The 12,617-nt window shown below is 30.8% G+C and overlaps 2 protein-coding genes and 1 pseudogene across 3 annotated transcripts; 2 read left to right on the top strand and 1 right to left on the bottom strand.

Annotated features, from left to right (window-relative positions):
- Nucleotides 1-3,245: 3,245 nt before the first annotated feature.
- On the top strand, nucleotides 3,246-5,750 carry LOC105668234 (uncharacterized). Of its 2 annotated transcripts, XR_010887937.1 has the most exons (6): nucleotides 3,246-3,425; nucleotides 3,749-3,995; nucleotides 4,110-4,287; nucleotides 4,361-4,765; nucleotides 5,202-5,334; nucleotides 5,437-5,750. XR_010887937.1 is itself a non-coding variant. In XM_067347409.1 (5 exons), the coding sequence occupies exons 2-5, from the start codon at nucleotides 3,758-3,760 to the stop codon at nucleotides 5,272-5,274; spliced, it is 894 nt and encodes a 297-aa protein (XP_067203510.1). In that variant the 5' UTR covers nucleotides 3,247-3,425; nucleotides 3,749-3,757; the 3' UTR covers nucleotides 5,275-5,750. The 2 variants fall into 2 exon arrangements, 1 of the variants encoding a protein (XP_067203510.1); XM_067347409.1 differs by having other exon boundaries at nucleotides 3,247-3,425; nucleotides 5,202-5,750.
- Nucleotides 5,343-7,343, bottom strand: LOC137001912 (uncharacterized; annotated as a pseudogene).
- A 2,596-nt stretch (nucleotides 7,344-9,939) lies between these two features.
- Nucleotides 9,940-12,155, top strand: LOC136997105 (uncharacterized; the record flags this gene model as incomplete). Its single annotated transcript, XM_067347413.1, has 2 exons — nucleotides 9,940-10,149; nucleotides 10,259-12,155. Coding segments are annotated over 2 exons (990 nt in total), but the record flags the coding sequence as incomplete, so codon positions are not given.
- Nucleotides 12,156-12,617: the final 462 nt, after the last annotated feature.

Raw genomic sequence — 12,617 nt, 5'->3', positions numbered from 1 at the left:
TAGATCAAGATTTTCAGCTTAAAAGTATAACTTTAGGTAACAAACTAGTAATGGGAAAACACACAGCAGAAAAAATTGTATTTTATTTAGACATTGTTAAAGATGAGTTTAATCTCAGCAATAAAAACAGTTACATTGTAAGTGACAGCGGTGCAAATATGAAAAAGGTTGCAAAAATTTCGAATACCAAAAATCATTTGTGCTTAGGTCATGCTCTTCATAACTTGGTTATTGTTGACGGAGTTAAGAAGAATAGGATAGTCAGTGACTTAATTGAAAAGGCGAGAGAAATTGTCAAAATTTTAAAGTATAAGTTCAGCGACTTAGAAAAAGAAATAGACATCGAGCAGCAGAAAGTTCTATTGGCAATAGATAATGCATCCGAGTATCTTGAAATGGAAGATAATGATCCGTTGTCTTTAGATGAGATGATTTAATGATTTGGACAAAAACGAGGAATCTAGTTCCCAATCTTACGAATTAAACCAGAACAGACTGAAAACTCCTAAATTAGACGTACCTACTCGATGGCATAGCACTTTGCTTATGTTGGAGAGCATAAATTACAATCGAAATGCAATAAATACTATATTAGGACGACTAAGAAAAGATGATCTAAAATTATCAATCTCGGAGTGGGAAACAATTGGAGAACTGATTTGTTTCCTTGAAAAAATTAAAAAGTTAGTCGAAATTCTGTCTAGTGAAAAAACGTGTACGTTAAACTTAGTACTTTTATTTAGAAGTGAACTAAAAATGCATTTGAGTTCAAATAAAAATGAGTCACTGGTGATAAAATTAATGAAAAATAGAATGCTCGACAATTTTGATCACAGATTCCCTATAACAGATTTACTTGTTATAGCTTCCTTATTGGATCCTAGATTTCAAAATTTAGACAATGTAAAAGAATATTTAGACTCTCGCAATACTAGTCCTTATGAATTTTTGAAACGACATGCAGATGAACATGCTGAAAACACAAAAAGGGATAATGATGGAATCCAATATCAAAAGCAGACTGACAGTAACAGTAATTTTATTTTGGACTTGGCGAGTAAACATTCTTCTTATACTGACTCAATTCAAAATAATTTAGAGAAGGAATGCCACATTTTATTTAGCAAGCATGCGCTCTTTGAAAATATTTTAGATTTCTGGAAAGAAAGGCAACATGATATGCCTGTATTATCTAAACTGGCAAAAAAAGTATTATGTACACCTGCGACATCAACGCCGAGTGAACGAGTATTTTCCATTGCTGGTTTGTTAATAAACAATAAAAGATCAAGCATATGTCCAAGCATAGTTAACAAAGTGATATTTGTTTATGACAACTACAAGCTATGTAAACAATTACTGTGCGTTACGCATACATTATAGTTGCGTAAATATTTTTCATATAGATATTATATTCACGAAATAGTATTAATTTGCATTATTGACATTCTTAATTTTCTACGTATGTTATATATTGTTAGGTATCTACTTATTATCTTTTATATTTTATATGTAGTTACTAATTTATAAATCAATTTATTTACCTTTGTAAGTATATGCTTGTGAAACCAAAAATTTTATAATTCAATTAAATAGTATACTGCTGTATCTGTATTCTGTATCTGTATGTAAAAATGATTGTTAAAAAAGTAATACTCAAAAAACAATAAAAAAGAAAATGTTCATCATTTTAGCGACTTGTTTCTGTCACACTTGATAAATGATATTATATTAATGTTTAATGTACACGTCACATACAAAATAATAATTAAAACAAATTAAAACAAAAGTTCTGATTATCAATCCAATGGCTTTTTATTTTCACTCAAAATCATTCCAATACTGCATCACGACATGATCCAACTGAGAAACTCAAAAACGTCAAATTATTTTTAAATTGTACTTGATTGAAGTAAAATTTTTCTTTCCGCTTAAAAAATTGCCTTATTGATTAAAGCAGTGCTCGGAATTAGTCTGAACATTTCAGCCGATTTCCGTGGTATACGCCTCCTTTCCTCTCCTTACCGCGCGCGCCGCAGCCGCTAGGGCCAGCGCCGCCGAGCGTTAGGAGCGGCACTATCTGATTAGGTTCTATGAGTAGGTTCTTCTCCCTATTTATTAAAATTTAAAAAAATTTATTAAAATTTATTAAAAATAAATTTTTTTTTAAATTTATTAAGTGGAAATATTTCAATAGATTTCTACGTCACCCATGAGGTACTAATACTGACACGTTTTTCAAAAAGTGGTTTTTATCTACATTATTGCATCAATTGTTCATTCTCATAAAAGGCTAAGAAAATCTAATTAAGAAAATCTCTTTTACATATATATTTTTTTTTAAATTAAGAATTTATTTTTATCTTTAGTGGAATAGGTCTACGGGGGAAACCATTTAAAAAAAAACGCGTCAGCATTAGTATCTCATGGGTGACGTGGAAATCTATTGAAATATTTCCACTTAATAAATTTAAAAATAAAAAATTTATTTTTAATAAATTTTAATACATTTTTTAAAATTTTAATAAATAGGGAAAAGAACCCACTCATAATCAGATAGTGTCGCTCCTAACGCTCGGCGGCACTAGCCCTAGCGGCTACGGCGCGCGCGGTAAGGAGAGGAAAAGAGGCGTATACCGCGGAAGTCGGCTGAAATGTTCAACTGATTCCGAGCACTGCTCTATAGATCTTGGTCACATACAGTCCGTAATCCGTAATTTGCACCAGAAGTCCGCAAAAGTTACTAGGTATTTTGTCCGTAACGTTAGGGCCTAAGCAGAATGGCTGTCTTATAATTTTAAGACAGCCTTAATGGCCGGAGCACAGACTTTTGCATAAAGCATAACGCATAAGCATAAGGAAATTGATTGGTCCATTTCCTTATGCATTTGCTTATGCTTATATATAGACCAATCAATTTCCTTATGCTTATGCGTTATGCTTTATGTAAAAGCTTGTGCTCTCGGCTTAAGTCTTTGTCTCGAAGTGACGCACAATACTGTCTTGTGTCTCGAGTCTTATAGCGTTTTCGAGTAAACGGGGTTTGAACGACCCAAGATTGGTTAATGACGTCATTGCAACCTCTCCACCAATGAAAGACTTGCATTTATAGTAAAATAGTGAAGGCGGGAGCACAGACTTTTGCATAAAGCATAACGCATAAGCATAAGGAAATTGATTGGTCCGTTTCCTTATGCATTTGCTTATGCTTATATATAGACCAATCAATTTCTTTATGCTTATGCGTTATGCTTTATGTAAAAGTCTGTGCTCCGGCCTTGATTGATCAACCCTAGATCGTTCAAACCCCGTTTATTCGAAAACGCTATTAAACGTATATACACCGTGTCACGCTGCAAAAAGTACGTGTGATAAACGAATATATATAAAAAAGAACTATATATATACACAACTACTAATAAAAGGTAAATATTTCATAAACATTTATAATATAATATATTTAAATCTGTTAAGTATTTAATAACAATTTTATGCATTGCAATGTATTTCAATAAATAAATATAACCTAACTTTTTTATAAAAAGGATTTATTAAAGGTTATACTTATTTATAAATCAAATTTTTGATCCAATATTATATGTTTAAACTTAATTGTATGTCTAATTATTATATAATTATCTAATCAAAATTATCTTGTTATTTAAATTGTATTACATGGATTGACAAATTAAATTTATATATCCATAGTATCTAGTACATTAGTATACTTTTTTATTAATTGTTTCAGTCAATTAAAATGGAAGATCATGAATATTGCGAATCTAACATATGTGAATCATATGTATACAGTCAAGAGATATCAAATGAACAAGAAAATATTGCTATAGAAGAAAAAAATGGTGATGCTTTTCTCATTGAATTATACAGAGAACGCCCATTTTTATACAATAAAAGACATAATGATTTTAAAGACAGAATAATTAAAGATAACGCTTGGAATGAAATGTCTAAAATTATGCTAAATAAAAATTATGGTAAGTTACAAATGTTTTTTTTTTTAATAATATATTTTTTATCACATTTTATTGCTAATTTGTATGATGGATAAGTAAATATAATAATGGATTTAAGTATCTCAAAATTTTCAGGTAATTTTTATACACCTAAATACTGCCAAACTAGATGTACATCTCTAAGAAATCAATACAATCGTGAGAAACGAATCTTGAATGGTCAATATAAAAGTGGAAGTGCTGCTTCAACTCACAAACCTTTTGTATTTTTTTCCCAATTGTCATTTCTTGACAATTATGTCAGACAGCGAAGGTTTGTAGTTATTATTGCTTAAAAATTTTCTTTTAATAGTATAATATATACTTATATATTTTTATATTTTCAGAACGCATAGTAATATAAAAGCGATTGAAACTTCATCTTCTACATCATCTTCGGAGTTATCAGTCAATATTCCAAAATCTAATGAAGTATTTCATAAAATATCAAGCGATTCTGAAAAAGAAGATAATTCTAATAATGAGGAGAAAAACAAAGAAAATATTCTTAAAAAATTAGATACAAAACCTGTGAAATACAAGAAACGCAAAATAGATGAAACGAAAGAATTTGAAAAAATGTTTTCATCAGTTACACAAAAACTTGTCAATGTTTTGGATAACAAATATGAAAATGAAGATGAAGCATTTAGTCAGTTTATTATTGCTCACTTGTCAAATCTTCCACAAACTGAAAAAAATATCAGAAAGAAAATGATAACAGATGCTTTATTTGCTTCATTACAAAAAACGTAATATGTCTGTTATATATTTAACGCGTGATTTTTCTTTTTATATTTATTATTGAAACATTCATTTTACACAAAAGTTTTTCATTTTTTTATATTATTAATAATAATATCAAAAATATTATAAAGATTTTGAGTTTAAAAAATATATATATATAATGTTCAATTATATATATTTTAAATAAAACGTATAATTTTATTATTCAAGATGTTTAAAAAATGCTTTGTATTTGAAATACTTATTGTGCAATTTTTAAAATGTGTAAAATGTAAAATATGTGCAATTCTAAAGTGTATATCCTTACTTTTATTTTCAATACTTAAACATATATTTTTTGTTCATTACATTAATGTATATTTTATTCATTGCATAATTAATAAAAACTTTATTTGTAATTATTTTTTATTTATGTAAATATTGATTTATTATTACACACAGATCAACATCAAGGCTCTCTTGCAAATGTAATTTTCTGATTGAAACATTATGCTATATGATTAAACATGGATAAATAATGAAAATTTCAACATTAATGAAGTTAATAATAAATAATAAGCAATACATTAAAAAAGTAAGTAATAATTTTAATAATTTTTATTGATACTTTGCTTAATAATTAAATTTTCTTATTCTTATAAATTATATATATATAAGTAAAGCTTATCAATTACAGCAGATTGTTACAGTGTACACAGTACCCCTCCTAAAAAAGCAAAAGATTAAAATTAGTTGGATTGTGAAAATCAATATGGTATCATTGGTAAACTCTACAAATGTTAATGTACATGATCTTCCAATACAAAAACTATTATAAGATCTTGACTTTTTTATATTACATTTTTCCAATTTAAATTAAGATCTCTCTAAAATATATTATTAAAGTATTGTACTGTAATTTTTGAATGCCTTGTATATCTTCTTTTATAATTATGTTTTGTTAGAAAGAATAAGGTTTATAAATAATTAAAAGTTACATACGTACATAAACCATATTTTTAGTGTTGAACCTTTTCACCATATATACCTCTTTGCACATAATCGTATTGCCAGGGGACTTCTCCTGCAGGTGATATAAAATACTTACATAACGTATCTCTTTGTTTCGAAGCAGAAGATACAGTTTCATCAAAATCTAAATTTTCTGATAAAGACATCCACCTTATTTCCTTTAAAAAAATGACATGATTAATCTGATTAAAAATATATATAATATCAAATATTTTAATTAACATTTGTAAAAATTATAAAAATTTAGAATTACAATAAAAATATTACTTATTACGTCATATATTAATTGTTATATTACATTTTAAATATTTGTAAATGTATCAAAATTTAAAGTAAGTAAATATTATTATTTGTAAATTGGAAATTTAAATATCTTTCTTACTTGTTCATTTTCGTTGTTTTTGAGAGATTGATTTGTACTATATAATTTTTGTTTACATCATTCTTCTTCAATCATTATAAAATTATGTAGACAAAGTGATGCTGTTGTTATTTTTTCAGCTGTTTCTGGTAGCATGCAAATAGAATTTCGAAATATTCTCCATCTATTCGAAAATATCCCAAAGGCGCTTTCAACTGTTCGCCTAGCTCGCGAAAACCTGTAGTTGCATATTTTTTGTTTTTCGTCTAAATTTCTTCCTGTATATGGCTTCATAATTGTAGTACTTAGTGAAAAAGCATCATCTGCTAATAAGAAAGTTGGTGTACAATCCTGACTGTTAGGTAATTTAAAAGTCCTCTTAGGTAAATTTAATGTTTTGTTTTTCAGATTTTCTCCAATTAACGACTCGCTAAAAATTCCACCATCGCTGTTTCCACCATAAGCACCAACATCTACCAGTGTAAATCTGTATACATCATTTGCTACTGCCATCAAGACAATACTATAATATTTTTTGTAATTAAAATACAGACTTCCTGAATTTCGAGGGCATTGCAAAGTGATGTGCTTCCCATCTACTGCCCCCACACAATTTGGCACATTCCATCTGTTCCAAAAGCCTTCAGCATAAGACTTCCATTCTTTTTCATTTGGTTGTGTTAAATATATTGGTTCTAATACATTTATTAGAACTTGGCATATTTCTTTAATTAGCATACGCACTGTCGACTCGCCAACTCAAAATGCTAAAGCGATAGATAAGGGAAGATCTCCAGTGGCAAGATATCTAAGAAAAATTTGTTATTATAATATCCACATTATTATTACTATTATTGATTATAATGAGATACTATCAAGATACGTTTCGAGTGAGATAGTTAATTATCTGTTTTAAAATCTACATCTTTCCTATTTGACAAGAAGTATGTACAAGTAATAAATACTATTTTAATTTATACGTAACTAGTCTAAGATAATTTTTTAATACCTATTTAGACCCTATTTTTGTTACCTTAATAAAATTTGTATTTAATTGTTTTGAAATAAAAAATTAAAGTTCAAGTACAAAAATTGTTAAACTACCTTAACACTATTAATAGTCTTTGTTCTGCAGGAAGTGCTCGATAGTGGTTTTTTGTTAAATAAGGTTCAGTTAATTGAAGTAGTTTGTTAAATATTGGTAAAGTCATTCTTGTATAACGAAAAAATAAATCTTCATCTTTTTTCAAATCTTGAAAAAGTGTTTCATAATCTCCGTATTTGTACCTTAATTGATTTATAGGTCTTACATGCCATTTTCTTTCATATTTTACATGTCTTTTTTTGCGTTTTAATTTGTATATAAACATCCAAAATAAAACAATCAATAAAAATTGTTTCTTTCTTTGCATTATTTTGCACTAGAAATTTTTCTGTAAAAGATTTAATTTTAACATTATGATTGTGTGTGTGGGGGGGGGGGAGGGAAGCGCGCGTGCTGTACACATATTTATTCCTATAATTATATTAATCAAAATTTATATCAAATAAAAAAAATATAACAGTATGTTCTAATTTTAATTTGTTAAGTTAAAGCATAAAATGTCTTGTTAAACTTTTAGAAAAAAAATAGTTATATAATTTTAATAACAAAATAATTTAGATTACATATAAAATAATTATATATACATATAATTAGATTTAGACATATAATATTAGATCAAAAATTTGATTTATGAATAAGTATAACCTTTAATAAATACTTTTTATAAAGAAGTTAGGTTAGGTTATTATTCATTTATTGAAATACATTGAAATGCATAAAATTGTTATTACATATTTAACAGATTTAAATATATTATATTATAAATGTTTATGAAATATTTACCTTTTATTAGTAGTTGTGTATATATATAGTTCTTTTTTATATATATTCGTTTATCACACGTACTTTTTGCAGCGTGACACGGTGTATATACGTTTAAGACTCGAGACACAAGACAGTATTGTGCGTCACTTCGAGACAAAGGCCGGTATTCATAGTCCGTTCTTATATTCAAGATCGTCTTAAATACAAACTTATATTCGCTCTCTTCGTCAGACACAATCTATGTGTGACGAAGAGAGCGAATATAAGTCCGTGCTTAAGACGATTTTGAATATAAGAACGGACTATGAATACCGCCCAAAGACTTAAGGCTGTCTTAAAATTATAAGACAGCCATTCTGCTTAGGCCCTTACGTGTGTTTTTATCACCTTGTGTCCCATGGAGCCGTAAATACAGACGTAACGGTAGTACTATTTTTTATTTAACAGATTACAATTGTTTATTTGTATTTTATTTATAAAAAAACTACAGAATATATTATGATTTTAACAAAAGTTTTAATTAAATCGTCAAATTTAGTTAAATAAATAAAATTAGAAAAAGCATTACTAGTAATAACTAGTAACTTGTAGTAACTTTTACGGAAATTTCATGGAATTACGGCTTCATGGGACACAAGGAGATAAAAGGTCTGTTTTTTATAGCTGAACTGGCTGCACTAGTTCAGAGTTTATCTTTCTCCTTCCAATGTGGAGGGAAAAAGATAAACTCTGAACTAGTACAGCCAGTTCAGCTATAAAGAACAGACCTAAAAACACACGTAACGTTACGGACGAAATACCTAGTAACTTTTGCGGACTTCCGGTGCGGATTACGGATTACGGGCTGTATGTGACGGCACTCTTAGGGGCTGAGCACAATGGGTTTGTTCGTTTTAGCTACACTGGGGCTGCTCTGGGTCTGCTCTACACAGGATAATACAGGACAGATAAATAGTTTGTCCTGTATTATCTTGTTTAGAGCAGACCCAAAGCTGCCCCAGTGCAGCTAAAACGAACAAGCCTAATGAAAAGCACAGGCAATAGGAACAGGAAATAACATAGAAGAGAAAGAGAAAAAAGCTATTTCTCTCTCTTTCTTTCCTATATTATTCCCTGTTCCTATTGCCTGTGCTTTTCATTGTGCTCAGCCCCTTAAGCTTCGTATTCATGGTGTCGCTCGTCGCTCATATTCAGCGACAAATGAGTCACGTGATTTCATATGTCGCTAACTTTGACTATCGCTCGTGTAAATGGGCTAAGCGATAAATTTTTTACAATTATATTGATTGTGTTGTGCGTGTTGTGTAAAATAAATACTCTCTAAAATGTCATATCAAGAAAGATATCACAAGTGGATCTGTCAACTTGCCGCGATTGTGTATAATAAAAATGAAGAGGAACGACGGAGAAATAAATTAATAGTAGCTGTATGCATTAATGAATGTACAAATTTGAAAAAAAAAAATAAAAAAAAGAGGTTTTGGATTGATCCATTATTTGAAAGACGACGTGAACATGGATTTTATTATGTATCTGTGCCGAGATTAACACCAGAGAAGTTCCGGAATTATTATCGTATGACAGCTACGCAATTTGAGGAGTTGTTACACTTAGTGGCACCTGCAATCACTAAACAAACCGTGATTAGAGAACCATTGCCTCCCGCAGAACGATTATCTATAACATTGAGATTTACTTATCTTTATTTATAATTGCATTACGTCATTAATTAAAAAAATTATATTTGATCTAATTATATTTAGATATTTAGCAACTGGCGATTCGATGCATTCGATGTCGTATCATTGGGCTTGTTCGTTTTAGCTGCACTGGGGCAGCTCTGGGTCTGCTCTAAACAAGATAATACAGGACAAACTATTTATCTGTCCTGTATTATCCTGTGTAGAGCAGACCCAGAGCAGCCCCAGTGTAGCTAAAACGAACAAGCCCATTATCTCGCTGGAGTATCGACAATAAGCAATGTTATACGTGAAACATGTAATGCTATATGGAACTCTATTTGTCGGGAAGTAATTCCACCATCAAAAACTACAGAGGAGTGGCTACACCTTGCTACAGAATTTGAAGAAAGATGGGATTTTAATCATTGCATAGGAGCAATTGACGGCAAACATGTTATTATTGAGGCAATGTCACTGATCAATGCTACATTTATCATTGAAGAAATTACAAGTTTAATGCCACAATATTCTTTATTTATTCTTTATTTAAATATTCTTTTTATTTCTTTTTTAGTGTCCACCTAACGCAGGATCATCTTATTATAACTATAAGAATAGCCATAGTATTGTTCTCCTTGCAATCTGTGATGCACAATATATGTTCACGTTCGTCGATATAGGAGCCTATGGTCGCCGCAGTGACGGTGGTATTTTTAAAGATTCAAAAATGGGTCTGAAATTCAATTCAAAGGAAATGAATGTACCTGCACCAAAACCTCTCAGCCCAGGTGGACCGCCTTTACCATATGTTCTGGTGGGTGATGAAACTTTTCAGTTGACAGATTATTTGCTCCGGCTTTATCCAGGAAAAGGTGGTTTAAATAATGAGCGAAATATTTATAATTATCGATTGAGTCGTGCTAGAAGAACAATTGAGAATACGTTTGGTATTCTAGTCAGCCAATGGAGAATTTTGAAGCGACCGATCAATTGTAGTATAGAAAAAACAATTTTAATTGTTAAAGCCATCGTATGCCTCCATAATTGGATTCGTCGGAGGAATATTGGAGAAAATGAATACGTTACTCCAACACTAATTGATCAGGAAGATGATGACGGCTTTGTTCCAGGTTCTTGGAGAGGTTGTATAAATAATAGTGCATTTGCAGATATAACTCAGTGCGGTTCTAATAATAGTTCTCGTCGAGCAATGCAAATTCGAGAAGAATTTTGCAAATACACTCACCCGAAAAAAAAGCGGTACACTGAAAATGTGGGAAAAATTCATCAAATTTCAACTGACGATAACTTCGTAAATAATAAAGATAGAAAGTTCTATAAAATATGGAAATGAAGCTAAAAATCTCTACTTTAAGAATCAATTTATTTCAATGTTGCAAAATAAATTTATTGAAAATGGCGGATGACAAAGCGCGAGCATGCAAAATTGAAAAATAATGGTTCGAGTTTGCGACGGTGCACGGTATAAACAAAAAATTGTAGCTTATTGGGATCAAAAGCGTACGAAAGTACAGAGTCTCCTCTTTAAAATGCTTTTTTATGCATCTCGATACGATGATTTTTCGCCGAGAGATTCGCATTTGAAGAAAAAGGCAGATTCTTACTTCTAGGCCTCTCACTTACAGTACAGTCTGCAAATCGTTCTCCAACGCGACGGTATACTCGTTCTCGTCCGTCTGAAGAATACAGACAAAAACGAGATTCGTCGCTAAAAAGAACGGTACTCCATTCTGCATATGTCCAGCCTGCATGCTCGACAGCAAAATTGAGTCGAGTTACGCGATGGCGACGCATAAGCGAAGGTACATTTGCTGGCCTGCGCGGAAAAAGACCGTGTTCCGCTAATCTGTTTCGAATAGTGTCAACGGATACATTACATTCGCGGACATCTCTTAAATTGTTTCGAATTTGAACAGCCGTTCGATGTCTGTCTCTTAATGAATTTAAAACAATAAATCGGTCATCGTTTTCATTCGTACAACGAGGACGTCCCGAACCAGGTCTTCTTTGGACAGAATTAGTCTCCAAGTACCTAGCATAAGCACGTTGCACGATTGACACTGATAAATCAAGTGCCTCAGCAACGTACCTTCGACTTCTCCCATCTTCAATTAACGCTACAACTTGAGCAGCTTTTTCAGGACTTATCGTCGCCATAATTGACCAATAATTTCAATGCGAAAAGATTAATTATTGTTTACTTTGACGAAGTCGTACGAATAAGTAACGCGTCTCGAAAGAAAAAGATCAAGAGAAATCAAGCACTCTTCTCGCAATGTGCGGTCGAGCATAAACAAAAAGTCAGGGCGAAGAAATCACAAAAGATCTGCAGACATCTCCTTCGGATGCAAAACAATTGATTGAAAAATAATGGTTCGAGTTTGCGACGGTGCACGGTATAAACAAAAAATTGTAGCTTATTGGGATCAAAAGCGTACGAAAGTACAGAGTCTCCCTTAAAATGCTTTTTTATGCATCTCGATACGATGATTTTTCGCTGAGAGATTCGCATTTGAAGTAAGAATCTGCCTTTTTCTTCAAATGCGAATCTCTCGGCGAAAAATCATCGTATCGAGATGCATAAAAAAGCATTTTAAAGAGGAGACTCTGTACTTTCGTACGCTTTTGATCCCAATAAGCTACAATTTTTTGTTTATACCGTGCACCGTCGCAAACTCGAACCATTATTTTTCAATTTTGCATGCTCGCGCTTTGTCATCCGCCATTTTCAATAAATTTATTTTGCAACATTGAAATAAATTGATTCTTAAAGTAGAGATTTTTAGCTTCATTTCCATATTTTATAGAACTTTCTATCTTTATTATTTACGAAGTTATCGTCAGTTGAAATTTGATGAATTTTTCCCACATTTTCAGTGTACCGCTTTTTTTTCGGGTGAGTGTATTTTAAT

The sequence above is a fragment of the Linepithema humile genome, chromosome 1, assembly GCF_040581485.1.
Source record: "Linepithema humile isolate Giens D197 chromosome 1, Lhum_UNIL_v1.0, whole genome shotgun sequence".
Classification (NCBI taxonomy): Eukaryota; Metazoa; Arthropoda; class Insecta; order Hymenoptera; family Formicidae; genus Linepithema; species Linepithema humile.
This window is presented reverse-complemented; position numbering and strand designations above follow the sequence as displayed.

Bases quoted from the DNA above. Each gene is read 5' to 3' on its own strand.
- LOC105668234 (XM_067347409.1), top strand. From the start codon at position 3,758: ATGGAAGATCATGAATATTGCGAATCTAACATATGTGAATCATATGTA. The intron at 3,996-4,109 runs GTAAGTTACAAA...CAAAATTTTCAG, and splicing joins TATGCTAAATAAAAATTATG to GTAATTTTTATACACCTAAA. The intron at 4,766-5,201 runs GTAATATGTCTG...TATTACACACAG, and splicing joins TTTGCTTCATTACAAAAAAC to ATCAACATCAAGGCTCTCTT.